Source organism: Balaenoptera physalus (genome assembly GCF_965194825.1).
Source record: "Balaenoptera physalus genome assembly, chromosome: 20".
NCBI classification, from domain to species: domain Eukaryota; kingdom Metazoa; phylum Chordata; class Mammalia; order Artiodactyla; family Balaenopteridae; genus Balaenoptera; species Balaenoptera physalus.
In genome coordinates, this window is record NC_138901.1 from 17,602,083 (window position 1) to 17,629,722 (window position 27,640).

The 27,640-nt window shown below is 40.3% G+C and overlaps 2 protein-coding genes and 1 long non-coding RNA gene across 3 annotated transcripts in view; 2 read left to right on the top strand and 1 right to left on the bottom strand.

Moving 5' to 3' along the window:
• Positions 1-27,640, top strand: part of LOC309651048 (leucine-rich repeat-containing protein 37A3-like) — a 57,672-nt gene that overhangs the window by 3,637 nt on the left and 26,395 nt on the right. The window contains 7 exon segments of the mRNA XM_082443334.1: positions 260-382; positions 758-823; positions 825-915; positions 1,905-2,004; positions 20,394-20,465; positions 23,732-23,803; positions 24,435-24,515. Of these exon segments, the coding sequence (XP_082299460.1) occupies positions 260-382; positions 758-823; positions 825-915; positions 1,905-2,004; positions 20,394-20,465; positions 23,732-23,803; positions 24,435-24,515 (605 nt within the window).
• Positions 6,848-8,606, top strand: LOC309651061 (leucine-rich repeat-containing protein 37B-like). Its single transcript, XM_082443353.1, has 2 exons — positions 6,848-7,743; positions 8,466-8,606. Exons 1-2 carry the CDS (start codon positions 7,227-7,229, stop codon positions 8,471-8,473), a joined length of 525 nt encoding a protein of 174 aa, XP_082299479.1. The 5' UTR covers positions 6,848-7,226; the 3' UTR covers positions 8,474-8,606.
• On the bottom strand, positions 20,783-26,906 carry LOC309651067. The gene is made up of 2 exons (XR_014257905.1): positions 25,377-26,906; positions 20,783-23,068 (listed from the first exon to the last, which is right to left on the bottom strand). It is a non-coding gene; the product is annotated as an uncharacterized lncRNA (long non-coding RNA).

Sequence of the window (27,640 nt, forward strand, 5' to 3'; positions counted from 1 at the left end):
GCTTGCTTTCATCATCACTTTCACCACCAGAGGTCAGGGAACCTTCCGGTTAATCAGGGGCCCTGGAAATGATGCAGAAAAGTACTGACTTAAAAATAATAAATAACATTTATTTAGGGCTCACTGTGAATTCATTGCTTAAAATGTCCTACTTAATCTTCGCAACCACTCTATGAAATTGGTATTGATAAATCTCAGGTATATCCAAAATAAGTCTCTATGTAGGGTTGTGATATTTTTAGGTCTTTTATGTCTTCAGGTTCGTCTCGGCACCAGACATAAGGCGGTTCAACATAATACGCTTGCCCCAAACAGCTCCAGATGCCAAGAATTGGCAAATTACTACTTTGGTTTCAATGGGTGGTCAAAAAGGATCATCAAGGTAAACTCTGTAGATTTTCTTTGACTAACCAGACTCCTTTCAACATTGAACTCCTAGACTTTAGAGAGAAGAATGGAACAGGGCTATGGGGAGGAGATGTGAGAGGCTTCCACACGGAAGTATCTGAGCATTGGCCTGCCACCTAGAATTAGTGATAATCTCAATGACTTGGATGGTGGTGTCCATAATTTTCTCCAGTATTTGTATGGTATATAATAAAAAAGAGTTGTCCATATCTAGTCATTCATTTGCAAGTCTCACTTGATTTTGAGGCTATAGCATACCTCAACTATTACCTGGGATTGCTGGAGTTTAGTTTTAATTTCTAACAACAGAAGATTTGGAAGTCTAGCCTTTCATTCAAAATCCTAACAGCTTCAGGATCTTTCTAACCTTGAAGAAAGGGAAAATGAAGATATTGTGACACCACTTCAGAAGCAATAGCCTGAAGTTCTTCTGTGCTTCAGAGGTGGTGTTGCCCTCCCACGAGTGCAGGAGTCCTGGAGTTGGCATGGCTGAGGAAGGAACCTTTGGATAAGTTGGAGGAAGGTCTGTTTTCCAGTATGTGTGTGTGTGGGGAGGTGAGGGAGTGGGATTGCTCTTTTTTCCTTTCTTTCTGAAACTCAACTTTTCACATACATCATCACCTTTTCTAAGCAACTAAAGCCCTGGGCAGAATTTTTCTGCCTGACAATATAGGTTTTTATCTTAGGCGATACCTGACAGCACCTTAAACTTTAGAATTTTAGAACTGCCTGCCTGCCAAGAAGCTTAGGAGGAGGGAAAATTAGTTACTTTTTGTTTTGGTTTATTGTTTTTGGTTAATAATTTGTTTTGTGCTAAAATAGTCCTTCAAATACAGATGTCTTCTGGCCTTCAGTTATCCCAACAAAATCATTGTCTAAAGATTGAAATAAACTCTTGTGTAAATGTTCAGTCCTTTGCCTCCTATAGAAGGGCCTGAGCGGAAAAAGTAAATGTAGATCCCTAGAAAGGGGATTCCGATTGGTACTGAGTTTTTTCCTACAATCCATGGCACTTGGGCTTAGGGTTTTAAGTCAGAGGCAGGGCTGTTAGCGAATGGAGTAGAGGAGGCTCCACCATCCACCTGAGTGGGTGATGGTTGAGGAGAGGCCAGATCATCTGCACCACCACCAAATCTATCTCCCTGTACGAATCCAGCCCTTTACGCACAGGAGAGCAGGGTCTGTAGCAGTGTAGCCTCAGCTTGTCCATTTGAAATCTGTGAGTAATATGAGATTTGTGCCACGTTCTTGGTTTGCATTTCCCGTCTAGTTAGTATTTTAGGAACTTCCAGAATAGATCTGAGCAGTGAAACTGTGCCATGCCAGGGTATACCTACAACAGAGACATTCAGCTGTACCCCAGTGTTGTGCCTGCCCTTAATCACTAAGGTAGTGAGCTAAGAATCACAGATGCTTTTTTAGTTTTAAACATATAACCTAGAAATCAGTTATTCAGATGATAGGCATTTTAAATTCATCTGTTTTGGTTGGATTTAGGGTCATTATCATTCCTTATGAAAAGGAAGGTAACCCAGAAGCTTGCTATTCAGAAGGCTATGACAGATGCATTCCAGAAACTGCTGATTGTGGTTTTAGGTAAGACCTTTTTGACTGTTCTTGAAGTGCTTCAGTTTCAGTGAGCAAAGAAACTTATTTGCAAAGTTAATTGGATGAAAGTAATGGTTATCTAAAACATTACATATTCTTTCACTCACCAGATGCTTTCACAGCAGCAGTCTTAAATTTGTTCTTTGTGGCATTTATGAGAAAAACGACAGCAACTATTATTGTCCCCAGTGTTGAGATGTAGAATGACTTGCCTCAGTTCATACAGAAAGTGTTTGGTCCCGTTCTTCCTCAATTGCTTGCTTATCATACAGAATAGTGCAGTTATAAGCCTTGGACACCTGTGTTTGAGTCCTAACTGTGTCTCTTAGATTTTGTTGTTGTTGTTGTTGTTGCAATTTTAGGTTTTTCTAGCCAGAGACATTTGAAGGTATTTAATATCTCTAAGCTGCAATTTCTTTATCTGCAAATAGGGTTAGTAATTCAGCTTATCACCTAATGGGGGATATTGTAAGAGTAAATGAGATGATGAATGTAAAAAGCTTAGAACTATGCCTGAAACATAGTAAGCAGACAAAATATATTGACTATTATTATTATCGTTGTTGTTTTCTTGTTGAAGAGTTTATTAGATTATGTTTTTGGAATCAATTTAATTTCAGTTTTCATTTCTGATATATTGGGTGAATATGATTCTTTTTTTTTTTTTTTTTTAGGCATCAATTTTATACACATCAGTGTCTACATGTCAATCCCAATCGCCCAATTCAGCACACCACCATCCCCACCCCACCGCAGGTTTCCCCCCTTGGTGTCCATATGTCCATTCTCTACATCTGTGTCTCAACTTCTGCCCTGCAAACTGGCTCATCTGTACCATTTTTCTAGGTTCCACATACATGCATTAATATACGATATTTGTTTTTCTCTTTCTGACTTACTTCACTCTGTATGACAGTCTCTAGATCCATCCACGTCTCAACAAATGACTCAATTTCGTTCCTTTTTATGGCTGAGTAATATTCCATTGTATATATGTACCACAACTTCTTTATCCATTCGTCTGTTGATGGGCATTTAGGTTGCTTCCATGACCTGGCTATTGTAAATAGTGCTGCAATGAACATTCGGGTGCATGTGTCTTTTTGAATTACGGTTTTCTCTGGGTATATGCCCAGTAGTGGGATTGCTGGGGCATATGGTAATTCTATTTTTAGTTTTTTAAGGAACCTCCATATTGTTCTCCATAGTGGCTGTATCAATTTACATTCCCACCAACAGTGCAAGAGGGTTCCCTTTTCTCCACACCCTCTCCAGCATTTGTTGTTTGTAGATTTTCTGATGATGCCCATTCTAACAGGAGTGAGGTGATACCTCATTGTAGTTTTGATTTTCATTTCTCTACTAATTAGTGATGTTGAGCATCTTTTCATGTGCTTCGTGGCCGTCTGTATGTCTTCTTTGGAGAAATGTCTGTTTAGGTCTTCTGCCCATTTTTGGATTGGGGTGTTTGTTTCTTTAATATTGAGCTGAATGAGCTGTTTATATATTTTGGAGATTAATCCTTTGTCCGTTGATTCATTTGCAAATATTTTCTCCCATTCTGAGGGTTGTCTTTTCGTCTTGTTTATGGTTTCCTTTGCTGTGCAAAAGCTTTGAAGTTTCATTAGGTCCCACTTGTTTATTTTTGTTTTTATTTCCATTACTCTAGGAGGTGGATCAAAAAAGATCTTGCTGTGATTTATGTCAAAGAGTGTTCTTCCTATGTTTTCCTCTAAGGGTTTTATAGTGTCCAGTCTTATATTTAGGTCTCTAATCCATTTTGAGTTTATTTTTGTGTTTGGTGTTAGGGAGTATTCTAATTTCATTCTTTTACATGTAGCTGTCCAGTTTTCCCAGCACCACTTATTGAAGAGACTGTCTTTTCTCCATTGTATATCTTTGCCTCCTTTGTCATAGATTAGTTGACCATAGGTGCGTGGATTAATCTCTGGGCTTTCTATCTTGTTCCATTGATCTATGTTTCTGTTTTTGTGCCAGTACCATATTGTCTTGATTACTGTAGCTTTGTAGTATAGTCTGAAGTCAGGGAGTCTGATTCCTCCAGCTCCAATTTTTTCCCTCAAGACTGCTTTGGCTATTCGGGGTCTTTCGTGTCTCCATGCAGATTTTAAGATTTTTTGTTCTAGTTCTGTAAAAAATTCTTATATAATAATCGGCTACGTTTTTGTGAGCCTTGAAAGTGGTCATGCTACTGAATAGCGTTGATTGTGTTCCCTATCGAGTTATACAGCGGTGAGAATGTGACAGGCTGTGCCCAAAGGAAACTCTATGATTAGTAGATTCCCGGAACAGAATTGCTCCCCTGCTTCACAGCCCTGCAGGCGTAGAGACTGAGAAATCCTAGCTAAGTTGTCAGAGACCTTATTTGCTTGTAAGAGTTGACCCTGGATTGGTCTTGGCCTTCCAGGCTGGGCAGTCCTTCCAGTGAAGTTTGACTTCCCTGGTCATCAGGCAGAATCTCCATCAGCTGTCAACTCTGGGTAACAACCTTTAAGAACCAAACTAAATGTCTGGGTTGTTTGTCCCTAATATGCAAAGGTATTCCTTATATGTACTCAAAACTCCTTGGACCAAAAAGCCTGGTGGCTCTAGCTTGCCTTGAGGAAAGCTGTATTGTCCAAAAGGCACATGGGCCAGTTTCTGCCAGTAGAGTGTTCAAATGCTCTCTCTGTCTGTCTGTGTCTCCAAAGCTTTGTTCATTGTATCTGGTAGAATTTTGGTCCCAAGGAGTAGGCACTTGCCTTGCTTCTAATATGAAGTATCTATTATAGTCCAGTGGTATCTATCCCAGGTTTGAACTCACTTTGACCCCCACCTAATGCCTTCCTATTTACTTGTATTGTGATTGAACATTTTTGTTTCCACAGCTTTTCATTCCTTTGTCATTATTCCTTAGTTCTTATTTCTAAGATCATAAAGGTTTTTGAACCAAAGTTGACACTTCTTATATATTTTTTCACAAATAATTATGATAAAAACTGAAGTGTCAGATGAGGGAACTTCTAGGAAAATGCTCTTATTTTCTGCTTTTAGAAATCAAAAGAATGTCTAGTTATTGGGTGCTACCATTGTATACAGGAAGTTTTAGAACAAGAAAACTTCTGAATTGATCCTTGTTAACTTTATTTCAGAAAGTGGTAAAATAGCTGTGGCATATAGACCCTGTGAAGAGGTCACAGATGATGCTAGAACCGAAGAGGAACTACAGGATTTAATTCAAGTATGTGGAGATAAAAACTCAAGGGGTACACAGCCAGTGTAGCCGTAATTCAAAACAACCAGCAGGATTTGGAAGACTTTGGCATGTCTACTCAGCTCTGTCATCCTTCGGAAAATGTGAAACTCTGAAACTGCTTTTGAGGCAGGGAATTTCTAGGACTTCTCCAAGTCCCGAGCCTTGTCTCTGGCCCCTTATTTGAAGTTTGGAGAGCAGGATTGAGGGCCATCAGTGTACGTCTACAGTTGTGGACACAGGAGAAGACACAGGCCTTTTAGAACTCCCCTCAAATAGAATTGCAGGGATTTGGGAACAAAGTAACTATGGCCTTAAGTGTGATTATGCTACAGTGTTTAAAAACTATTCATGCCTTTCAAGTAAGGTATATTACCCAGACCTCAGCATCTCATATATATCTTGTGTTAAATGTTTTGCAGAAGAACCTTTCTGTAAATCAATTATATGGATGCCTCGAATTAGGGATTAAGTTGTCAATGTAATTGCTAAAAGAAAACATTAATGTACTGCATATAGGATTTTTATTAAAAGGGAGCAAAAAATGTGTTTCATGTCATTGAGAGCTTAATTTGGGGCTAGATTTCTGATTACTTAACTCACCCCAATGTTGCAAAGTTTGTTTTGAAGGGAAGAAAGTAGAGAAAGAAAAGGTGGTTATGTTCTGAAAAATGTAAAAATTTTGAAAGTTTTTCCTGTACAAAATAATTAATTTAATTCAATTTAAATCAGTCAAGGAAACTTCAAACATATCCACGTTTGGGCTTTAAGAAGTCTAACTTCCTGTGAAATGTGAGAGGAAAGGATTCCGTATTGATACTAAAGATTTCGGAAACCTGATTATAACAACAGATCCATTCCTAAATGAGGCCAATCTTGGAATCAGTTCCATTTAGAAACCATTATGTGCTAGGCACTGGAAATGAGATGAAGCTCCTTCTCTCTTGGGGTTTAGGTGTTAAAGGTGTACCAGACAATTAAAAAGGACTAAAATTAAATAGATTATGAAAAGGACTGTGAAGAAAGTAAACTGGGTGCTAGTTAGAGTATTTCAAGAAAATTACTTAACATGCTGACTGTAACATTCTAAGTGTCTTCTCCGTGTGTGCACACAGGGTAGACCTCTGAAAAGTGACACTGTAGTTTTTTCTAGATTAATGGTTCTGTTGAGACAAGGTGGGATGGGGGAAGTTTTCCCATGCTAATGTAAAGGGCCGTTCACTTGGTTTTAGACTCTCTTTCCCAGAATGAATTGCTCACCTGCCCCAAACCCCTCCTACAGAAGTTCTGGAGTCATCACTGATTCAGTGGTAACGGCTAATTAATAGAGTGGTGAATTAATAATGAGACGTGAATACTGAGAGTTTGGAGGAAATGGCAACATTTTAGAATAACTGTAAGGTGTGTTCCCCTCCCGCCACCCTAACTGGTGCTCATTTTGCAGGTCAGCTACTTTTCTTGTCAGCCGTGTGGCCAAAGGGGGGAAGAATGCCTCTCAGACTTGAGCTTTGAGGAGGAAGGGTTCACATTGCCAGAACTGGACTAGCACTTTTGAATTTCCCAGAATGCCAGGTCCTGTGGTTTCCTTGGGAAGCTCTGCATCCTTCCCAACCCCCCGCCACCCCTGGGCCGCTGGAGTTTGGGGCCACTCGGGTCTGCAGCCCAAATCCCGCCTCCTTGTTTGGGGCCAGGGAGGGCAGGGAGGGCTTGGGAAGAGGGCCCGGCAGGAGGTAATTGTCGCTTTTGCAAGGGGAAGAATGGCTTGCGCCCTGGGGACTCTGGGAAAAAGGCCCACTCTGGTGGCGCGCATTGGATCTCCCCACGAACCTAATAATGGTGGTGGCGGAACTAAACACGTCATAAATAACGGGTGGGACGTTAGGCGGGGGAGGGGCACGCGGTTGCTGACGTGAGCCCTCGCGTCGGCGCTGGCATAGCGGTTCAGCTCGGACGCAGGATGTGGCTCCAGCTCCTCAGTGGCCTGGGTCACTGCGCCTGGGAGCCGCCGCGTGTTATGTCCCGGCTGCGCCTTTGGTTGCCACGGCTCTTCCTCACGTGGCAACAACTGTGGCTAGTAGTCCTGGCAGTTCAGCCTCCGGAGTGGGCCCTGGACCCCGTCCAGGTGACACCCAACCCCGCGCGGCTGACCGAGGCTTGGTCTTCATACGCCTCAGACCCCCCTCCCAAATTGCCCCATGCCCTTACACCCCTGGCAGAAGCCGGGCGCTTTAATTATTTGACGTCCTCGTCTCCAGTCCAGATGTTGGCCCCGCCTCATCAGGAGTTGACTGAGACTGAGGTTCCATACCCGGACACGGATTCGGTTGGAGAGCTGCCTACAGGGCCAGATCAGTTTGCTGTTCCACATCAGGATCTGAATAACAAGCAAACCCAACATCAAAAGCTCCCAGAGGAAGTTCCAGTGCTGGATTGGAATCAGAATCAGGCCTTGGTTCTGCCTTCTCGACACAAAAGTAAGAGTAAAAACGTAGGTCCAGATCAGGCTGAAGGTCACCAGTCATTTAAAATACTTGTTCCACATCTAGGTAGTAAGAGCTCAAAACCAGTGAAGTTTATTGTTTCACCCCCAAACCTGAAGAACGATCTAGTTCAGCATCAACGGCTTGCCAAATTTGTTGGAACTACAGGCCAATTTGAAGAAAAAATTCAGGGTCTAGAACAACAGTTGCAGGGTGATTATTTAGATCCCAGTATGGATGCCTTTTATCCTGAGGAGAGGCTACCTACAGATTTTCTGGGGAGCCCAGATGAACCTCCAGAGCCCCCTGAGGAAGCTGAAATTTCCCCATCCCAGCAGGAGGCCCAAGCTCGTCATCCAGAGCTAACTGAGGAGGCTGAATCTTTACCCCAGCAAGAGGCCCCTGCTCAGCATCCACAGACCCCTGAGGAGGTTGAATCTTTTTCACCCCAGGCAGAGGCCCAGGCTCAGCATCCAGAGCCCACTGAAGAGGTGGAACCACCTCCACTTCATCAGGAGGCTCGATCTCAGCCTTCAGAGGCCCCTGAGGAACTAGAAACTTCAAGTCCTCAGGAGGCCCTAGCCCAGCCTTTGGAGACACTTAAGGAGGTTGTAGTTCAACCAGTAGCACATCATGGGGTAAATGAAGCTCAGCAGTCAAATTTGTACCATGTCACTGTTAAACCTCTGGGTCTGGCACTTACCATAACTCCACAGGTCACTAACGAGCTTGAACCTTCTCCAGTCCAGCAGGAGACGCCATCTCAGCCTCCAGAGAGCCCTGAGGAGGTTGAACCTCCGCCAGTCCAGCAGCGGGCCCCATCTCAGCCTCCAGAGCTCCCTGAGGAGGTTGAACCTTCTCTACTCCATCAAGAGGCCCCAACTGAGACTCCAGGGTTCCCTACTGAGTATGTACTTCAAATTCCAGTGAGTGATGAGGTAGCATCTCTACCTGGCGTTCAGCGTCACGCTCATTCAAACTTGCCCAGTGTTACACTTCAACCTCTGGATTTGGAACTTACCATCACTCCAGAGCCCACTACGGAAGCTGAACTTCCTACAGCTCAGCAGGAGGCCCTGGCTCCACCTCTTGAGCATCCTGAGGAGAGAGAATCTTCTCCAACCCAACAAGAGACCTTAGCTAAGCCTCCAGAGCCTCCTGGAGAGGTTGAGCCTTCACGTGAGCGGGAGCAACCAGCTCCGCCTCCAGAGCCTTCTTCAGGGGAGGTGGAACCTTCTCCAACTCAACAGGAACAGCCAGCTCAACCTCCAGAGCATCTCGAAATGACAGTTTCACCTCCAAGTCACCATCATGCTGAGCATTCAAACTTATCCAGTGTCGTTGTCAAACCTGCAGATGTGGAGCTTACCATAACAAAAGAACCCACGCCAGAGGTGGGGCCTTCTCCAAATCAGCAGAAGCCTTCAGCTCAGGCCTCAGTGCCCCTTACTAATGCAGAATTTTCTACAACCCAGCATGAGGCCCCCACGCTGCCTTCACAGCCACCTGAGGAGCTTGAACCTTTGCCAGTTCAACAGGAGGCTTCAGCCCAATCTCCAGAAGCCGGTCCACATAACAAACCTTCAGTACAAGAGGAGACCCCAGCTCAGTATCCAGAGCATCCTGGAGAAGAAGTTACACCTGCCACAACCCAGCAGGAGACTCCAGATCAGCATCCACAGGCTCCTGAGGTTGTACCTTCTCCACCTCAGCAGGAAGCCAGAGCTCAGCATCCACAGTCTCCTGGTGAGGTTGAATCCTCTCCAACTCAGTCTCCAGAGCTCTCTAATGTGACTGTAGTTTTCTCTCCGGAGCATCATGTGACAACAGTTTCTCCTCTAGGTCAGGATCAAGCTCAGCTTCTGCAGCGGCCCGATGTCACTGTTAAACCTGTGGGTCTTGCACTTATCGTAACTCCAGCGTTCACTAATGAGGTTGAAACTTCTCCACCCCAACAAGAAACCTCGGCTCAGTCTACAGTGTCCCCTGAGCAGTTGGAACCTTTGTCAGTCCAGCAAGAGGTTTCAGATCAGCATCCAACCCCCACTGAAAATGTTGAACCTTTTCCAGTTCAGCAGGGAGCCCCAACTCAACCAACATACCCCGAGGTGACATTTCCAAATCCAGAGCATGTTCAGGCTCAGCATCCAACCTTGACTGAGGTCACAATTCAACCTTTGGACCTTGAACTGACCATAAGGCCCGAACCCACTAAGGAGGATGAACCTTCTCCAACCATGCAGGAGACCTTAACCCAGCCTCCAGAACCACCTAAGGAGGTTTTTGTAGCTCAGCCTCCAGTATATCAGAACCCAATAGTTCCAGCACCAGATCAGGATCACACTGAGCCTCCAACATCACCCAGTGTCAGAGTTCAACCTTTAGACCAGGGGCTTACCACAACTCCAGAACCTACTACAGAGTCTGAACATTCTACAGCCCTGCAGCAGACTACAGCTCCCCCTCCAAAACACCCTGAGGTGACACTTGCACAGCCAAACCTGACTCAAGTCACAGTTCCACCTGGGGACCTGGGAGTTAACACATCTCAGCAACCAAGGCCATCTGAGACAGTTCCTTTGACTCAGTATTCGGTACCCACTGGTCTTCCTGGTGTAAAATATACCCCAGAAAAGAAGCAGCCAGAACAGAATGCCACCACAAACATCAGCATATGTGAGCTCTGTACCTGCAAAAATGAGACACTGTCGTGTGTTGGTCTCAGCCCAAAGCAGAAGCTCCACAGAGTGCCTGAGCCAGAGCCTAACGCCTACAACGGCACCTTCACCATCATGTAAGAATCGCCTTTCCTCATTTGTTCTCTGCCTCCTGCCTGACATGGCAGCCTTTCTTCAGGTCTTCCTGGGTCCTCCTTATCTCCCCAGCCCACATTGACTGACTTTCTGTTTCCACCTTTTGTTTGTCAATGATTCCTTGTCTTCATTCTCCTTCTTACTATTTTTCCCTCTCCTCCAGTCTTTTACTTTTAATTGCCCTTATTTTTTCCTTCTCCATTTTTTTACCCCATTCTTTAATTCCTTAACATCTACTCTTCTCCCCTCTTTGCTCCATCCTCTTTACAGCGACATGTCCCTCTCCCCATCTCATTGGTGGTAATACAACAAAGTGGTTAAGAGTAGAGATTCCGGAGCCAGACTACCTGGGTTTGAACCCAGGTCTGTCATTTATTAGCTGTATGACTCAATTTCCTCATCTGTACAATGGGGATTATGGTAGTCATCCTCTCACAGGATGACTCCTATGACTCCTAAATCTCCCCATGACTCCAATCTCATTGGGAGATTTAGATGAGTTAATATAGGTAAAGGTCTTCTATCAGTGCCTAGCATATATTTTAGTGTTAGCTATTATTATTATTCAACCCCTCAGTTCTATCTAGAACTCATCTTTGTCCCCTGGCTTTCTATATGTAGCACCCATTTTGTGCCCAACCCAGGGCTAAGTACTGTGGGAGCCACAGAAGTCTATGGCATTGTCTCCAGAACATGACAGTGACAAGTGGGGAGAAAGGGGATATGCCTTAAAAGGGAGGTAATATATAATTAAGTATTCAGAGAAATACAGATAGGTGCTGTAATTCACCAGAACCTGTAATCACAGGGGTGTGGAGGTCACGGAATGCAGCATGGATAAGCTAAATCTTTAGCTGGGACTTAAAGATTGGCTGTGATTTGTCAGAAAAATAATAGACAGTACAGTCTAGGCAAAGGTGTGACTGCAGGGATGATCAGAATTTAATAGATTAGTCTGGCTGTAAAGAATTGGGTTAGGCAACAATGAAAGATAGGATTATGAAAAACCTTGGCTATCGGCAATGGGGGTTTGAAAGTTACGCTCTGAGATATGGGGAGCCATGCAAGTTTTCAAGCAAGAGAGACAAATGATTAAAACAAGAGGCTGATTTTAGATTTCATATGTAGAGCGATCTAGAGAGGAACGCTTGATTCAGGGAGTCCAAATAGAATGCTTTAGCAAAATCTAGGAGTAAAGTGAGAAGGGGCCAAATTAGAGTGGTTGTGATGGAAGTAGAAAGAAAATCCTGAGAGTACTACAGAGGAAAAACTGACAAGATGTAGTAATTGACTAGAGTTGGGGGATTGTAGTACAGGAAAGAGACAAATCACATGTGTTGATGGGCAGAATGATGGTGGTATAACAGGTGGAAATCCAGCAGTTGGCAAGCAGAGTCAGTTTGAGGGAGATGAGTTCAGTCTTAGGCATCTTTTATTGGTGAGCATAAAGCAACCAGAAGGCTCTGTTTGAGTGGAAATGTCCCTCAGGCAGACGGGCAGACAGGTATCCGTTTTGACTTATTTCTGACTCGCGTGAAAAATGTGCATATTAACTGAACAGTTACATTGTTGCTGAGGGAAGAGGACAAAGCTAAAGCTAAAGATTCAAAGTCATCCACTGAGTTAGTGGTTCAAACTGAACCTCAGGCGTTTAACAGCTTCTCTTAAACATGTCTAATTCATGGATACATTCTCACTGTTTAAAAAAAGAAATGTCACAGAAGTATATAGGATAAAATGTGAAAATTCCACCCCACCTTCCCTACCACCAGTAAGGTAACTCCTGTTACTGTTTTGATGTGTGTCCTTCCTTCCGAGCTCTTTCCTTTGCATTTTGTTCCCCTAATGAGGTAATAACTTTACTCCTTGCTCAGTAACTCGTGCTTTTCCCTATGCAATATGCTTAAGAGATATTTTCGTATTAGTCCCTCTAATTTCTAATTGCCCATATCCTTCTAACACCTGGACAGATTCTGAGGGCAGTGAGCCAAAGCTTTGGTGTTGCCTAGCATAGGATTTCTTTATATTCATTTGCTGATATTGATAAATGTTTGCCATTTTTCTCATTGATTTGTAGGAGTCATTTTAGACACATAAGTGATTTTGGAAAAAAAGTAATTGGCATTATGTATCCAAGAAATTGGACAGATAGGAAGTTCAGGTTCTGAGGAGATGCCTCATTGTTTGTGCCAGTGGCCTCACAGTATGTTTTTATTAATTGTGCACACCGGGAAGCTGATAAGCTGTGGGAATTAGAAAGCTGGTCTTTTCTGCATTTGAATATTCCCCACACGGTGGCCATGATTCTTTTCCTTATTCTCTACATTCTTTTCCTACCTATTCAAGGATATGAACTGTGTTTCTTCACAGAAATTTCCAAGGAAACTCTATTTCTTACATTGATGAAAGTATACGGAAGGCATACCGCTGGACTGAGAAGCTGTGAGTATACTCTCCCCAAATATGAATACAAAAAGTTAACTGCATTGTAAGATCCTTCTTGGTCCAGAATTTTGAGGTCAATACCTGTGAGAAAAGGTATTTCCCCTTCCATATCCCAAAGCAACCTGATGATTGAAATTCTGTGTTTATTTTAAAAATTAAATTTGGCAGGACCTCTTTAAAATCAGTAAGAGACAATTTAAACTTACTTTCCATTATACAAGTAATACATGATTATATTCTCAATAGATAACAATGAAATAACAGGTATAGTGAAAACCCTCCTTGTGCCCTAATCCCCCACCCACTACTTTGAGTTTAGTATTAATCCTTGCAGACTCTTTTCCATACGTTTGAGTACATACATACTTACAGATAGCAAAATAGGTTTGTGTGTTTTTCTTACCTTTTTTTACGTAAGTAACATCCTGCAACTTGATTCCTTCATTTCATGATATGTCTTAGATTTCTTTCCTTCCCAGTACATAGAGGGTTACCCCATTCATTTAAACTCCTGCATAGTATTCCATAGTATGAATGTATCACAGTTTAATAATGCCCCTATTGAAGGATGTTTCGATTATGTCCAGTTGTCTTGTTACTTGCATTGCTGCAATGAATATCCTTGTACATGCATTTTTGTGAGCCTGGTCATTTATTTCTATAGAATAGTTATCTAGAAATGGGATTGTTGGGGTGAAGGCTATTTAGATATAAAATTTTAATTGCCTTCGAAAAAGTTGTGCCAGCTTATACTCCAGTCATCCTGCTGTGATGACATTCATTTCCCCACACCCTACCAACACTGGATAGTCTCCCTTTTTTTTTTTTTTTTTTTTTTTTGCTAATCTGACGGGTGAATAAAAGGGGTCCCATCTGAATTTGAATTTTTCGTATTACTTGTGAACTTAAATATCTTTATATGTTTACTGAACATTTGTATTTCATCTCTGAAATGTCTGTCCTTTGCCCATTTTTCTGTTACTATTTTTTTTATTGATTTGTAGAAAAAGTCAGTTTAGATCCATAAGTGATTTTGGAAAAAAACATTCAAAGTAATTTTTCATGACAGTCTGTGGTCATATCCTTAGTTCAATTTGAATAGACAAGTCATAAATGACTTCTGAATTAATAATAAAAGACATAACATTCAATCTAAAAACAGGTATTATGACCACCCTTAAAGAGATGCCCCCTTAGTCGGATATCTTATTGGTAAGGAAAAAAATGCTAGAACCAGGCAATTTGTTTTAATTTACAGATTTCGTAAATAGTATATGTAGTTTATATTTCCCGTGATAGTATCTAACTTGGAGATTTTATTTCCCAAACTTGTAAGAAAAATGAAAGTCATTTGGCACAAGAAATAGATAACTTAATTTCCTCTGGGAGTGGAGGGGGGTGGTAGACTGAGGGACAGAGGTAAGAGAAAAAGTTTGAATTGTGTGCTACATATTTTTGGAATTTTGAGATGTGAGTATATATGACATATTTTCTTTTTTTTTTTTTTTTTTTGCTTTTTTTTTTTTTTAAAGTACTCGAACTGTGATTTTTCTTTTAATTTATTTTAATTTATTTATTTTTGGCTGTGTTGGGTCTTTGTTTCTGTGCGAGGGCTTTCTCCAGTTGCGGCAAGCGGGGGCCACTCTTCATCGCGGTGCGCGGGCCTCTCACTATCGCGGCCTCTCTTGTTGCGGAGCACAGGCTCCAGACGCGCAGGCTCAGTAGTTGTGGCTCACGGGCCCAGTTGCTCTGCGGCATGTGGGATCTTCCCAGACCAGGGCTCGAACCCGTGTCCCCTGCACTAGCAGGCAGATTCTCAACCACTGCGCCGCCAGGGAAGCCCTATATGACATATTTTTAAAAAATAAATTGAAATTAAAAAATTAATTTTTAAAAAGCATGTGTTTGGGAGGCGATACACTATAACATGAGTCTGGTAAGGTTTGAAGATTTCTAAGTCAGCTTGAGGTTTCTACCTTATAAGCAGAGGTTCCTAACTTGAGGTCAGTGTTTCCCCAAAGCAGAATTTCTTTATACCTCCTGCTCCCCCGTGTATACCTCTTTGGCAAGCTACAGAAGCTTATGTTCTTGGGATAATGTTTTATAATGTATAATAAGTCAAACTATATAGGAAAACAAAGGAAACCAACTGTATTGAAATAGTTTTCAGAATATTTTTAAAATTAGTGAGACAGTAATAAATATGCTTCTCTTAACACATTAAATAACAAGATATAGTGGTAGGTCTAATAAATATTATAACTCCAGGGTAGTGATGAGAATAAATGATATTTCGAGGTATCTGCAGCATATACGTGATATGAAATGACCTGTGATTTCTATTGGGGACCAAATTAACTATACTGTTGATCTACTGTGGTTTGTTGCCTACATTCATAATGGAAGGAAGTGCTGATTTTAGTTAGAGATTTGTGAAAACTGAGATGTAATTTTATTTCCCATCCAAGTTTGGCACTCTGGATTCAGTCCTCTCTATTCACAGACCTCTGCCCTAAAAGGATGATCCACAAGTCGAAATTGCATGCACACTTTTGCGTGTGTTCAAGAAAGTGCAGTTTTTTTAGGGAAAAGAACCATTGCTTTTCTGAAATTCTCAAAGGATTCTTGTCTCAAAAGATTGAGTCACAAATGTAGGGGAGAAGAAAGACATTTCTTTTCCTGTACTTATCCTCATGAGTGACGATAAATGGATAATTTGTTTTAAGTAAAAGTATCTGATAGTTGATAACTTGTCACTTTCTGAATTCATTCAATAAATATTTTTTGAGTATCTACTATATGCCAGGAACTGTTTTACATGCTAGGGTCACAGGCCCAAGAATGAAACAGCCCAAGTATTCCAGTTCTCAGGGGGTTTACAAGTATATAAAAATAAGTATATAAGTATAATAAATAGATAGGTATAATTTCAAGCATTGCTAAGTACTTTGGAGAGAAAGAAAGCAGGGGAAGCAGAGTAAATCAGTTCCAGAAAGGCCTATTGTTTGCATTACATATATAGTTAAATCAATCAAACAAACAAACCCTGAGCCCTCTCAATTTCCTAGAAGTTACAGAGGTGGAGAGAAGGATAATTGTCAATAATACAGAATCAAGAATGAATGTGAAATTCAGAAGATTGCCGTAGACCAGAACCCTGGTCAGAAGTTAGACATGGATCTTTCTTAAGTGTTACTTCATGCCTGGTTTTGATATTTTCATGGTGTGAGAAAGTTTTAGATCTGGCTTTAACTCTGATTCCCCATAGTTTAAAATTTTTTTCCTCCGTCAAAATGAAGATTTGGAGTTCTACAGATTAATGTATTTTATTTCAGTTATTGAGTTATTGCTTATTTGAAGCTCCTTTTTGGGTAATTTTTTGGTGACTGACTCATTCTCAGTCTAAACTTTACTTCTAGGCTGAATTTACCGTTGTTATTTTTAAAATTTCTACTATCCTGTCATCCAAACAACTTCACAGAAAGAAACCCCATTAATTTGAAATACATACTGTTTGGTTACCCCCTGTCCTACCATGATATTCAAACTCTAACCAGTCTGGTATGGGCATCAGCCAATCAGAGAAGACAGTGCCATAAAGAGTGGAGGATCAGCCCCATCTCTTTGCTGTACTTCCTGAATCCTTGTCAGCGTTCAAAGTTATAATCAGTATATGTGAGTTCCACTTTTGTGTAGCTTTTTTTCATATACCATCATTTCCTGTGACGTTTGTATGTCATTTATGGTATATACATGCAGTTTGGTTATGCGATATGGGGAGGTAGAGTTTTTTCCTACCTTTGAAGGTGTGAAAAGGGTTACCATAAATGTCGTTGGACATATTGATTTGGTTTTTTTCTTTTTGGATCATTTCCATGGAAATGTGAAACCACTACTTAGAGGTGAGAAAACAATCAGTCTTAGCACCATCTGTTGACCATTCCCCCTAACATGTATTCTGACAATCACTGCGATTCCTTCTAACATGGTGAATTTCAAATTGAGGTCAGGGTCTTTGAAGCATGCTCAGGGCTCCAAGAGTTCTTTGTGGGAATTGAAGTCTCTTGTGTTTTTGTTTTAGTGATCTTTTAAAAATGTGTGTGACTATATTCTGTATAATATGAACCACCTTAATAACTGAGTTGCAGAGTTTCCAGGTAGTAATATTTTAATTCTCATAAGCTATGAGTAAAGAATTAATTTATGAGCTGGAATTAAGCTGTGAGATGGAATTAATATAAATATGTGACCAAGAGACACTGTGAGTGAAAAGCAGAAGGTTTTAAATGCAGAACTCAGTGGAAATAGTTTCACAAGGCAACATAGCCTGTGCTCAGATCCCCAAGGCTCCTGAAGGATGTACCACTGTTAATATCACCTGCAAGGAAGGGGATTCTTCCAGGCACGAGAAATCTACCTCTGACGTCTTATAGAGTTTCTTCTGTACTGACTCTCTCTACTACTCCCTCACTCCACTCTTGGGATACTGGCTATGTGCCTTCCTGCTTATCAGCTATAAGAAACAGGTGCAAAACACCACCCCCTCCTCCCCGCAGCATGTTCCTAGTCTTTATCGTGAGACCAGCGGAAGCAAAGGGCTTAACATTCCTCTGGCAGACCCAGGCGTCAGGCTTGACTGTGAATCCTTCCTGCTCCCTTCATTCTGCATTCTGGAGAAGTCATTGGCTGGATCTCTCAGTTTCCTAATTTATTTTTTAACTGTCATTTCTGCTTCTCATGTACTGAGATTTTTTATTATTGCCAACACTTTTCATTTGTATATTCTTGAGTTGATTAATGGATGCACTATCTGCTTACATCTGTCTGAGGGTAATAATTGTGCTATCCTAAGGTCCTCTTGTGCTTTGTTAACTCTGATTCATTGGCTATAAGCTCTTATGTTTGTTTTTGCTTTCTGTCCTTAATGGAGTTGGCTTTCTCACATTGTTTGGTCCTTCCTGAGTGTAATTCATCTTTGTAGTTGAGATTCTACTGCGTTTGTTTCCCAGCTTTAGGGGAGAAGTGAAATGAGCTGTTGGGGCTTATTACTCCCAATGGGTTCCCCTGAGGATAAGGCAGAGGTGGAAGGTGCCTTCTGGTGGCTAGTCAGGGAGTGCATACCTTTCTTCCAGGGTTCTGAGACCTTGCCCCCTTTCTAACACCAATTGCTCCTGCCTAGAGGAAGACACCTTTTGCTGCCTGGATCAAGGGGGAAAGATGTGGGGTTGATGTGTGCTGTAGGCTGCTCCTACCGCACTATTCCAACTGATCACCCTGTAGTAGCTCCAGGACGTTTCTGGTAGGGGAGCATTTGTGGAGCTGCTCCCACACATTGAGCTAAGGTCGTGATTCTTAAGTTATATCTTTTCTAGGGATTCTAGTTATGTCATTCTTAGGGATTTTGGTGGAAGTTGAAGGGGTGGAGACTTGACATGTTTCAATCTGCCAACTTGAAATAGCACAACTTCTTAGGAAACAATTTTGTATCCCTATTACATCCTAGACAAACTCGGGCAAATATGTATCAGGATACAAATACAAGAATGTTCAAAGTAGTATTGTTTTTGTTTAAATTTTATTTATTTATTTATTTATTTATTTATTTATTTATGGCTGAGTTGGGTCTTCGTTTCTGTGCGAGGGCTTTCTCCAGTTGCGGCAAGCGGGGGCCACTCTTCATCGCGGTGCGCGGGCCTCTCACTATTGCGGCCTCTCTTGTTGCGGAGCACAGGCTCCAGACGCGCAGGCTCAGCAATTGTGGCTCACGGGCCCAGTCGCTCCGTGGCATGTGGGATCCTCCCAGACCAGGGCTCGAACCCGCGTCCCCTGCATTGGCAGGCAGACTCCCAGCCACTGCGCCACCAGGGAAGCCCAGCAGTATTGTTTTTAATAAATCAAAACTAGAAAAATCTCAGTATACACCAACAGTAGAATGAATAAAGTGTGGTATAATCATACTTAGAAGTCATACCCTTCATCAGAAACATAACGCAAGCCACATAAGTAATCTTAAATTTTCTGGTAGCCACTTAAAAACACAAGTAAAATGAAACGGATGAAATAAATGTTAATATCTTTTACTTAACCCTTATTTACAAAATATTTTCATTTTAACATGTAATCATTATATACATTATTAATAAGATATTCTATGTTTTTTTCATGCTAAGTATTTAAAACTATCCAAAGTGTTATCATATCTACATGTAATCAATCTAAAAATTAATGAGAGAATCTATATTTTTTTCCCATACTAACTCTTTGAAATCACAATTTGGTTGCTAAATTTTATTACAAATACTTGATCGGTATTGAGATTTCATAAAATTTACAGTCAAAAATGTAGTATCACATATGCAAATTGTTGCTAACATAAACATTTTCCAATAATTACATTGAGTATCAGTTTTTAAAATTTTAATTTTAAAATAATTGAAATTAATTAAATTAAAAATTCAACTCAGTCACATTAGCCACTTTCAAATACTCAGAAGCCTCATGTAGTTGGACATGCAACACTACATACTACAGGCAAAAATAAAATAACTTTACAAAATAATGTTGAATGAAAGAAGCAATGTGGAAAATAATACATATAATATGATTCCACTTATATAAAGTTCAAGAAGAAGCAAGACTAAACTGTGTTGTTTATGGCTGATAGAGAAAAGGCAAAACTACATTTAAAAAGCAAGGAAATTATTATTAAAGTCAGGATAGTGGTTCCCTCTAGGAAGTCAGAGAGAGGGTTGTGATTGGAAAGGGGCACACGGGGTCTTCTGGGATGCTGGCAGGATTCTTTCCTGACATGAATGGTATTACGTGGGGGTCTGTTTTGTAATTATTAAACAGTTGAACAGTTGTTCAATTGAATTATTGAACAGTTATGTATATTTTATGCCCATTTTAGTTTTCAAACAATTTTTAATGCGGGAAAAAATCAGATGGCTTCATTTGCCCTGATACAGCTGTGTGTGGGACTTCCCAATAAGGTTTGGGGAAAGAGAGGAGGGAAGGGCAGCTCTGCAACGTTGGTGCCACCCAGAGCTGGGTTCTAACAGAGACTTCGTGATCTAGAGAGTAGGCATTAACTATGTGATTTGGTGGGAAGAGTGGGTGGGGCGTGGGTGTGTGTGGGGGTGTGTGTGTGTGTGTGTGCGCACGCGTGCACATGCGTGATGGAGAGAGATGGACAGAAAGGAGGACGTGAAAAGAAGGTTCAAATGAAAACAGAGCAGAAATCACCATCCCTAAATTAGATAAGAATTAGGTTGTTTAGGTGGCACCATTACCCAGCTTTCCTCCACATATAGGAGTTAGTCCTATGTAGTACATAGTTGTAGTTATTTTGCAGTTTGATCCAGAAATAACCTTTTCATTTTTCAGAATTCTCAGTGAAAATTATTTGACTGAATTACATAAGGACTCCTTTGAAGGCTTGCTATCCCTCCGATATTTGTAAGTTAATCATATTTATTTATGAGTTCTTATCTATAAAGTAGATTATCTATAAAATAATTAAGGGGTTCAAGTTAGATAATCTCTTCAGTTTCTCCTAGCAATAAAATTCTACAATTCTTTAAGTCTGTGTAGGGTCCCAGCCCATCACTAGCACTATATATCTCCTATTCATTTTTAATTTTTTCATTATATAGACAAGGTATAGATAGAAAAATACACTTTAGTTGTAGAGGAAAAGTGGTAATGAGGTCTGAGCAATTATAGACTCCCATATGAACCTTGTTATGTAAGTGTTCATATACTCTCCATCTGTATTTATATTTTGTTTATGACCTATGGATCAAATCTGGCCCACAGTCCGTTTTTATACAGTCCATAAGTTAAAAGTGATTTTTTAAAGGGCTGTAAACGAGAAAAAAAAGACACGAAGAAAAATATGTGACAGAGACTGTATGTGGCCTGCAAAGCCTAAAATATTTACTTATCTGGTCTTTACAGAAAAGGTTTGAAAAAGTTGGCTTAGTGAAATGAGAGGAATTAAAGTTAACCTCAAATTGTCCCCTACAGGACAAGAAAATATAGAACACTTACATTAATATGAATGCCATTAACTCATAACTTTGATAATTTAATCTAAATTAAATTAACATTTAAATATTAACTATTTAAGTAGATGAAGTATGTAAACAGTATTGTCAAGGGACTTCCCTGGTGGTCTAGTGGTTAAGACTTTGCCTTCCAGTGCAGGGGGTGCGGGTTCGATCCCTGGTCAGGGAGCTAAGATCCCACATGCCTCATGGCCAAAAAACCAAAACATAAAAAAAAAGAAGCAATATTGTAACAAATTCAATAAAGACTTTAAAAATGGTCCACATCACAAAAAAAAAAAAATCTGAAAAAAAAAATCAGTATTGTCAAGAACACATTAAGTTACCAAAAGAACAAACTGTTGTTAAGGATTTCGATGCAGGAATTGTGATACCAATATTAAGAATGTTTAAGATGATGGTTAAGTGGTATATTTAGAAATGTTTACACTAAATAAGCATATCAGAAATGCCCCTAACAAAAATCTCTCCAGCCTTTTTTTTTCTGTTTTTTGTTTGCTTGTTTGTTTTGTTTTTTGGGCCACGCCACACGACTTGCGGGATCTTAGTTCCCTGACCAGGGATTGAACCCAGGTCCCCAGCAGTGGAAGCGCCGAGTCCTAACCCCTGGACCGCCAGGGAATTCCCTCTCCAGCTTCTTTATCAAAGAGGAAATGCTTGCCTCGTATTTCCTTTATTTAGGGATAAGGAGATAACTGTGTTTTTTGCTATAAAAGCTCAGTTTTTGTCCTTTGTCCATGGCATCCAAAGCTGTGTATGTCATTAATCCTTATTAAGCCAATTAATGATCCTCTTTAGCAAATAGATTCTTCTTGCAAATATAAAAGGCTTAAGGGAAGTGGGTATAAAGAGCCTCACATGACCCTAAAAATAGTTCTTTTAATTATCAAACCTTCCAAGCCTTAAGGGGCAATCACCTTTATATTAGTCTCTTCTCTGCCATCTGGGCTCCAAACCTTACACAGTTTGGAGAAAAACAAATAAGATAACTGCACAGTGGAATAGGCCCTTCATTACTTCTACTATGTAATACTTTATAATCTGATTATTTCAGGTTAGCGTAAGTACTCTCATTCTTAAAAAAAAAAAAAAAAGCCAATCAATAAAAAAGCGAAAAAAGAATATGCTAATCAGCACTATGCCTAGTGTTGTAAACACGAAGATGGGTAAGGCAGGACTCCTTTTAGCAACTCATGATCTCACAGGGAAAATAAACATATAAGCTCAAACCATAATGACATGGTTGTGGAGGCACCATGAAGTAATAAAACTACATTTCTTTTAAAACAGTCATTTCCTCCTTCTATCCACTCCCCAGCTATTTGTTGATTTTATAAATATTTGAGTTTGCTTTATGTCCGCACGTAGGCTTTAAACATGATAGACGATGCACATAAGCAGGATCTAGTCCATACTTTGAAGGAGTTTATGCTCAGAGGACATGGGTTGCAAAAATAGCTATATTTAAAGAAAGAAATGAATATGGGCAATGAGAGCTATAAGTTGGTATTGGAGCACAAAAGAGGGAAAAAAGACTTCAAATTGGATCCGGGAAGATGTTACTAGAGCAATGCTGTTTAAACGGGACCTCGAAGGGCCATTGGGTATCAATGACAGACAACTTGGGAAGAATAAGCTTGCAAAAGGAAAGTGGGAGAAAGGCAAAACACAGGAAAAATACTCTGAGTACCTGTAGAGTACAAGTGGGAAGAGCAGGAGATTAGAGCCAGATCATCTAGGGCTTTGGAGGCCAAGCCAAGGATAACATGTCAAGCTACCATGTTACCACAGCAGTGCTTTAGGACAAGCTTTAGCCTGCAACAGAACCAACCACTTGGAGGGCTTGTGAAAACACAGGCTCCACCCCCATAGTTACTGATTCAAGAGGTCCAGAGTAGGGCTGAGTATTTGTATCTTCAATAAGTTCACAAGTGATGCTGGTATTTGAGAACCACTTCCGGAGAGTTAATCTGGTGATCGCGTGGAGGATGGCTTAGAAAGGGAGAGGGTAGAGATGGAAACACCAGTCAGAAGACAGTTATACCCATCCAGGTGAAATGAGAGACTAAGCTGGAATCAATGGAAATAAGATAGTCAGCTATAGTCAAGAGTAGGTATTTTCGAATAAAAGTCAATATGATAGAAAGTGTAATACTGAATTAAAGTTACATATTAATGAGAGAAGTAACTTCCTTTCAAGTTGTGTGAAAGGGTATCTTTTATTTCTTCTGGTAATGAATTGACCTAGAAAAACAGAACTATACTGGGAGGTGTGTAAATATAAGAATATTCCTTTTAATATTGGAAATTATAATGATATATAGAGATAAAAACTTTGAGCTCATAATCCAGAATTTGGTGAGACCACGAAAGGTGGAATCTAATCAATGCTTCTGCTCTTGGGAAAGATTACCTCCAAAATCTATCAAGATCCATAGTTGTATATTTAATTTATGAAGATCCTGAAGGTGAGACTCTTAAGAGAGGTGAAGGCAGGGTTAGGGGCTCTGGAAGGTTCAAGTAATAATTCCTAAGGTTTGGAGTTTAGACCAAAGCTTCTTATTTATTATTATCATTCTAAAGTCTACTAGTTATTCCTACTAATTAGATATCTAATAGCTAATTGAGGCAATATTTTCCTTTTACTTTTCCTAGAGATTTATCCTGCAATAAAATACAGTCTATCGAAAGACGTACATTTGAACCACTACCTTTTGTGCAGTTTATGTAAGTTACAAGTATAACTTCATTATATTTGGAATTTTTGTAAAGCTTAATTTTTTATAAAATTAATTTGTTACTCATTTTGAAATATGATTAAAATTACTACTAAAATTTTGTAGCAAATCCTTTTTGTCTCTAGCAAAGATTAGTGTGAGAATTATTACACAGATCAGAGTGAATCATTATAGAGCAGTGGTTCTCAACCAGGGTGATTTTGCACACAGGTGACATTTGGTAGTGTCTGGAGACATTTTTGCTCGTCAGAACTGTATATGCTACTGGCATCTAGTGGACAGAGGCCAGAGATGCTACTAAACATCCAACAGTGTACAGGAGAGCCTCCCACAGCAAAGAATTATCCAGCCCAAAATGTCAATAGTGCTGCCTTTCTAGAGAAATAAAGATCACTCAACACAAGTATTTAATGAGCATTTACTATTTTGTATCTAATGCACCACATATATAATCATGAAAGTATAAATCATAATGTCTTCCACAGTGAGATTTCTTTAGTGTATGGAGGGAGTAGTGTTGTTATGTTTCATCATATATAAATTAGAATTATTGCCAAAGGATAAATGTTCTGAAAGAATATATATTTTTCTTCTTCTTTTGCTTGTGTCTTTTTTTGTAGAAATCTTAGTTGCAATTTACTCACAGAACTGAGCTTTGGAACGTTTCAGGCCTGGCATGGAATGCAGTTTTTACACAAGTTGTAAGTGAAATCGAAGATGAATACGTGTAAAAAACTGTGTGTAAAAGCATCATGCAGTTATTGGTTAGCTGGGTGTAAGCCCAGTATGAATTCTGGAAAGTATGTCTTGAGAGCCATTTTTTTTTTTTTTTTTTCAAATGAGGAAACTAAGGCACAAAGAGGCCAAGAGACTTGTTTAACTCATATATATGAAACGCTCTGCTTTCCATAGTACTGATCTTCGGCACGGGCGATAAAAGGCACCAAGCAAAAACACTCAAATTAGCATTGTCATGGAATCCCACTGATGTCTCTCCGATATGCGAATGGTCCATGAAGTTCCACTTTTGAATTTCACTTTGATTCCTGCTCATGTGCAAAGTTCCTAACTGCTTAAAATGTATGCAACACAGAGCTGCAAAGAGCTAAGTTTAGCACCGAATTCGTCAGCGAGCAAAAGGTGTGGGTGCTTCCCCAACCATTATCAGCTCTTTTAAATGGTAAAGCAGAAAGAATTCCTGAACGCCCACCACAGGGCTCTCCCCAGCCACCCAGAACATTATTTTTCAAACAGCATATATCTCTGAAGCGAATTATCTGTGGCCAATAGGAAGCTTTGAGGTGTGGAAAAAGACGTTGTTTGTGTTCAGCTGTAGTGTGAGAAATACAAAGAAAATACATTGCTGTAGCCTAATTCAATATACTTTCTTTGCTGACTACTCTTCAGTAAGGAGTGTGGGTTTTACACCCTTTCAGCTCAAAAATTCTGTGATTTCTCGTGGCACAAGGAAATGAGAGTGGGTACGTTCAGTGGCCCGAAGGCGATTTTAGACTCAAGGTAAAGAGCTCTTCTACACCTGGCTTTGGAAAAGACTCTCTTACCTGTCTTGTGGTTCAGAAATCCAGTTTCACACAGTTCATTTTGGGTTAATGAAGGTGCTGAGGCTGTGTCTGGAGCTGGATTAGCAATTCCTGCAGATGCCTATCTTTAGCGGCCTCCTTCCTTTTCCTTGTTAGTGTGCTGATGCCTACCTTGGGGAGAGAGCACCGAGGGTCAGTTTTTCTTTTGCCAGCACACCGGAGAGCAGGCTCATGAGGTCCCTTCACCAGGAGGTTTTAGTAGCGTCAATACAACGTCTTAAACTCACCTCGTTTCCTAAACATCCTATAACACCAAGAGTTCCTTATAAGAATCAGAGTTTCACTATAGTTATGTAGGCAACACAGGAAAATACCTTGCGGAAATAAATAAATAAATCACAGTTTAAAAATTAATGAACTCATTCAAAAACATTCACTGAGTGCCATGCCCACTGTGTGTCAGCACTGTACTAAGTGCTGGGGATACAAAGACGCATAGGGCAGGGACTTTGTCCCCAAGAAGCTTTCATCCTGGAAGGAGAAAGATGGATGTTGATGGGAAAACATATATGAGAGCCATTCTAGCATCTGTGCAGCAGGGTAACAAGGTGAGGAGGGGGGTGATGAAGTAGACAATGGGTGGTCGGTTAGAAAAGATTTGTAATGGAAGAGGCACCAACTTGTTCCTTTTGAATTTGTGTTCCTCTTAAATGACAGAAAAAGGTAGTGAAAGAATCAAAACTATCTGGTGTTGGAAATAAATTAGTACTGTACTCCTAAAACTCATTCACAGTTACTTTCAAAAGATTGTCACAGTATACTAAGTCTTTGTTTTGGGCTAAGTCTTTCTAATAGACAAAGCTAATTTGCTTCAGGAAACATTTGCCATGGTGAGATACAGACTTTATTGCATCTCTTTCCAAAGGCAAGCCACCAAGGGAAGATGCCGCCCTCGAGTTAAGTCATTTTACTACCTATGATGACATATTACTGGGGTGTTTATAAGTTGCCTGCATTAAATAAGTTTGGCAAAGGGCCCCAGCTGAGGTGGATTTATCATGAATTCAATGAAGCTTAGGCTTCAGGGCTCCTCACTTGCATAGGTCCCTTCCAAGGTCTTGAGAGGGGTCCTAGCGATTTTTGTATTCATAACTGTGCATGTTTTTATTAGACAGGATTTCCCAAAGTAGATGAGGTTCAGGCCCCACAAAACCTTGATTCATCACCGGGTTTCAGGTAATTATAAGTCAGTAGGTTTCTTGAATGAAGCCTCTATGTTATTGACAAACATCAGGTGAAGTAGTTAGCAGTGTGGTAGTCTATTTGAAATCCGAAATCGACCTCAAAGATGAGCTAAGAGCTTATTAATTAATAAAGTACCACTTTTTGAATGGTGGTAGTAATCGTATCTCTTTCAGATAAAATCAGGAATGAAATATATTATGGAAAACCAGCAGTGGTTGATAATCCTAAATGTTAAGTCTACTTTTTTTTCTGACTTTAAAGTGTTTCTCCTTCATTCACCTATGCAGGTCCAGACTGATGGCTTATTTTAAAAAATTCTTTTAGTCACTTCACTGGTCCTAACAGTACAAGCTCCATGATTTTAGAAACTGAAGGACTCTACAGTGTAGAAAGGCTATATAACTTAACCAGACAGAGGACATTCACATGCTGGCTTGTCTGTGGTACATCAATATTGTACCAAGAACATAAGCACTAAGAGAGAATAAGAGGGAAATCAAAGCCTTATCCCTATTGAATTATTTACCCCATTGTTGAGAATATCAATGAGGTAGGTGTGGCCACACTATGAAGGCAAATTGAGCTGCGGTCACAGAGCCGCTCTAATGCTCCCCCAGTCAACTAGCATTGGTCTCCTTTCGATAGCTATGTACACACAAAAGCTTACACACTTCAGGGTGTTGTCGTCACTTTTTGCTGTGTACTAGAATCCTGGCAGCTTCTCAGATTTAGAAAGGCACAAACGCTAAAAACAAAACTAACTTGGGTCTGTCCTTTGGGGTGATTTAGGGTGGCTGTTTTATTTGTAAGAGTTCAAAACTTTGAGATTGTCACACCTAGCAACTACTATACTTTTCTTCTCCCAACTGCATCTTATTCTTCCCACCTGTAGTATTTTCTCCCATTCTATATGTTTTTTCACTTTCTTGATAGTGTCCTTTGAAGCACAAACTTTTTCATTTTTATAAAATCCAATTCATCTGTTTTTCCTTTGGTTGTTTGTGCTTCTGGTATCATATCTAAGAAACTGTTGTCTAATG

Excerpts from the sequence above, each read along its gene's own strand:
- LOC309651061 (XM_082443353.1), top strand. The coding sequence starts at position 7,227 with ATGTGGCTCCAGCTCCTCAGTGGCCTGGGTCACTGCGCCTGGGAGCCG.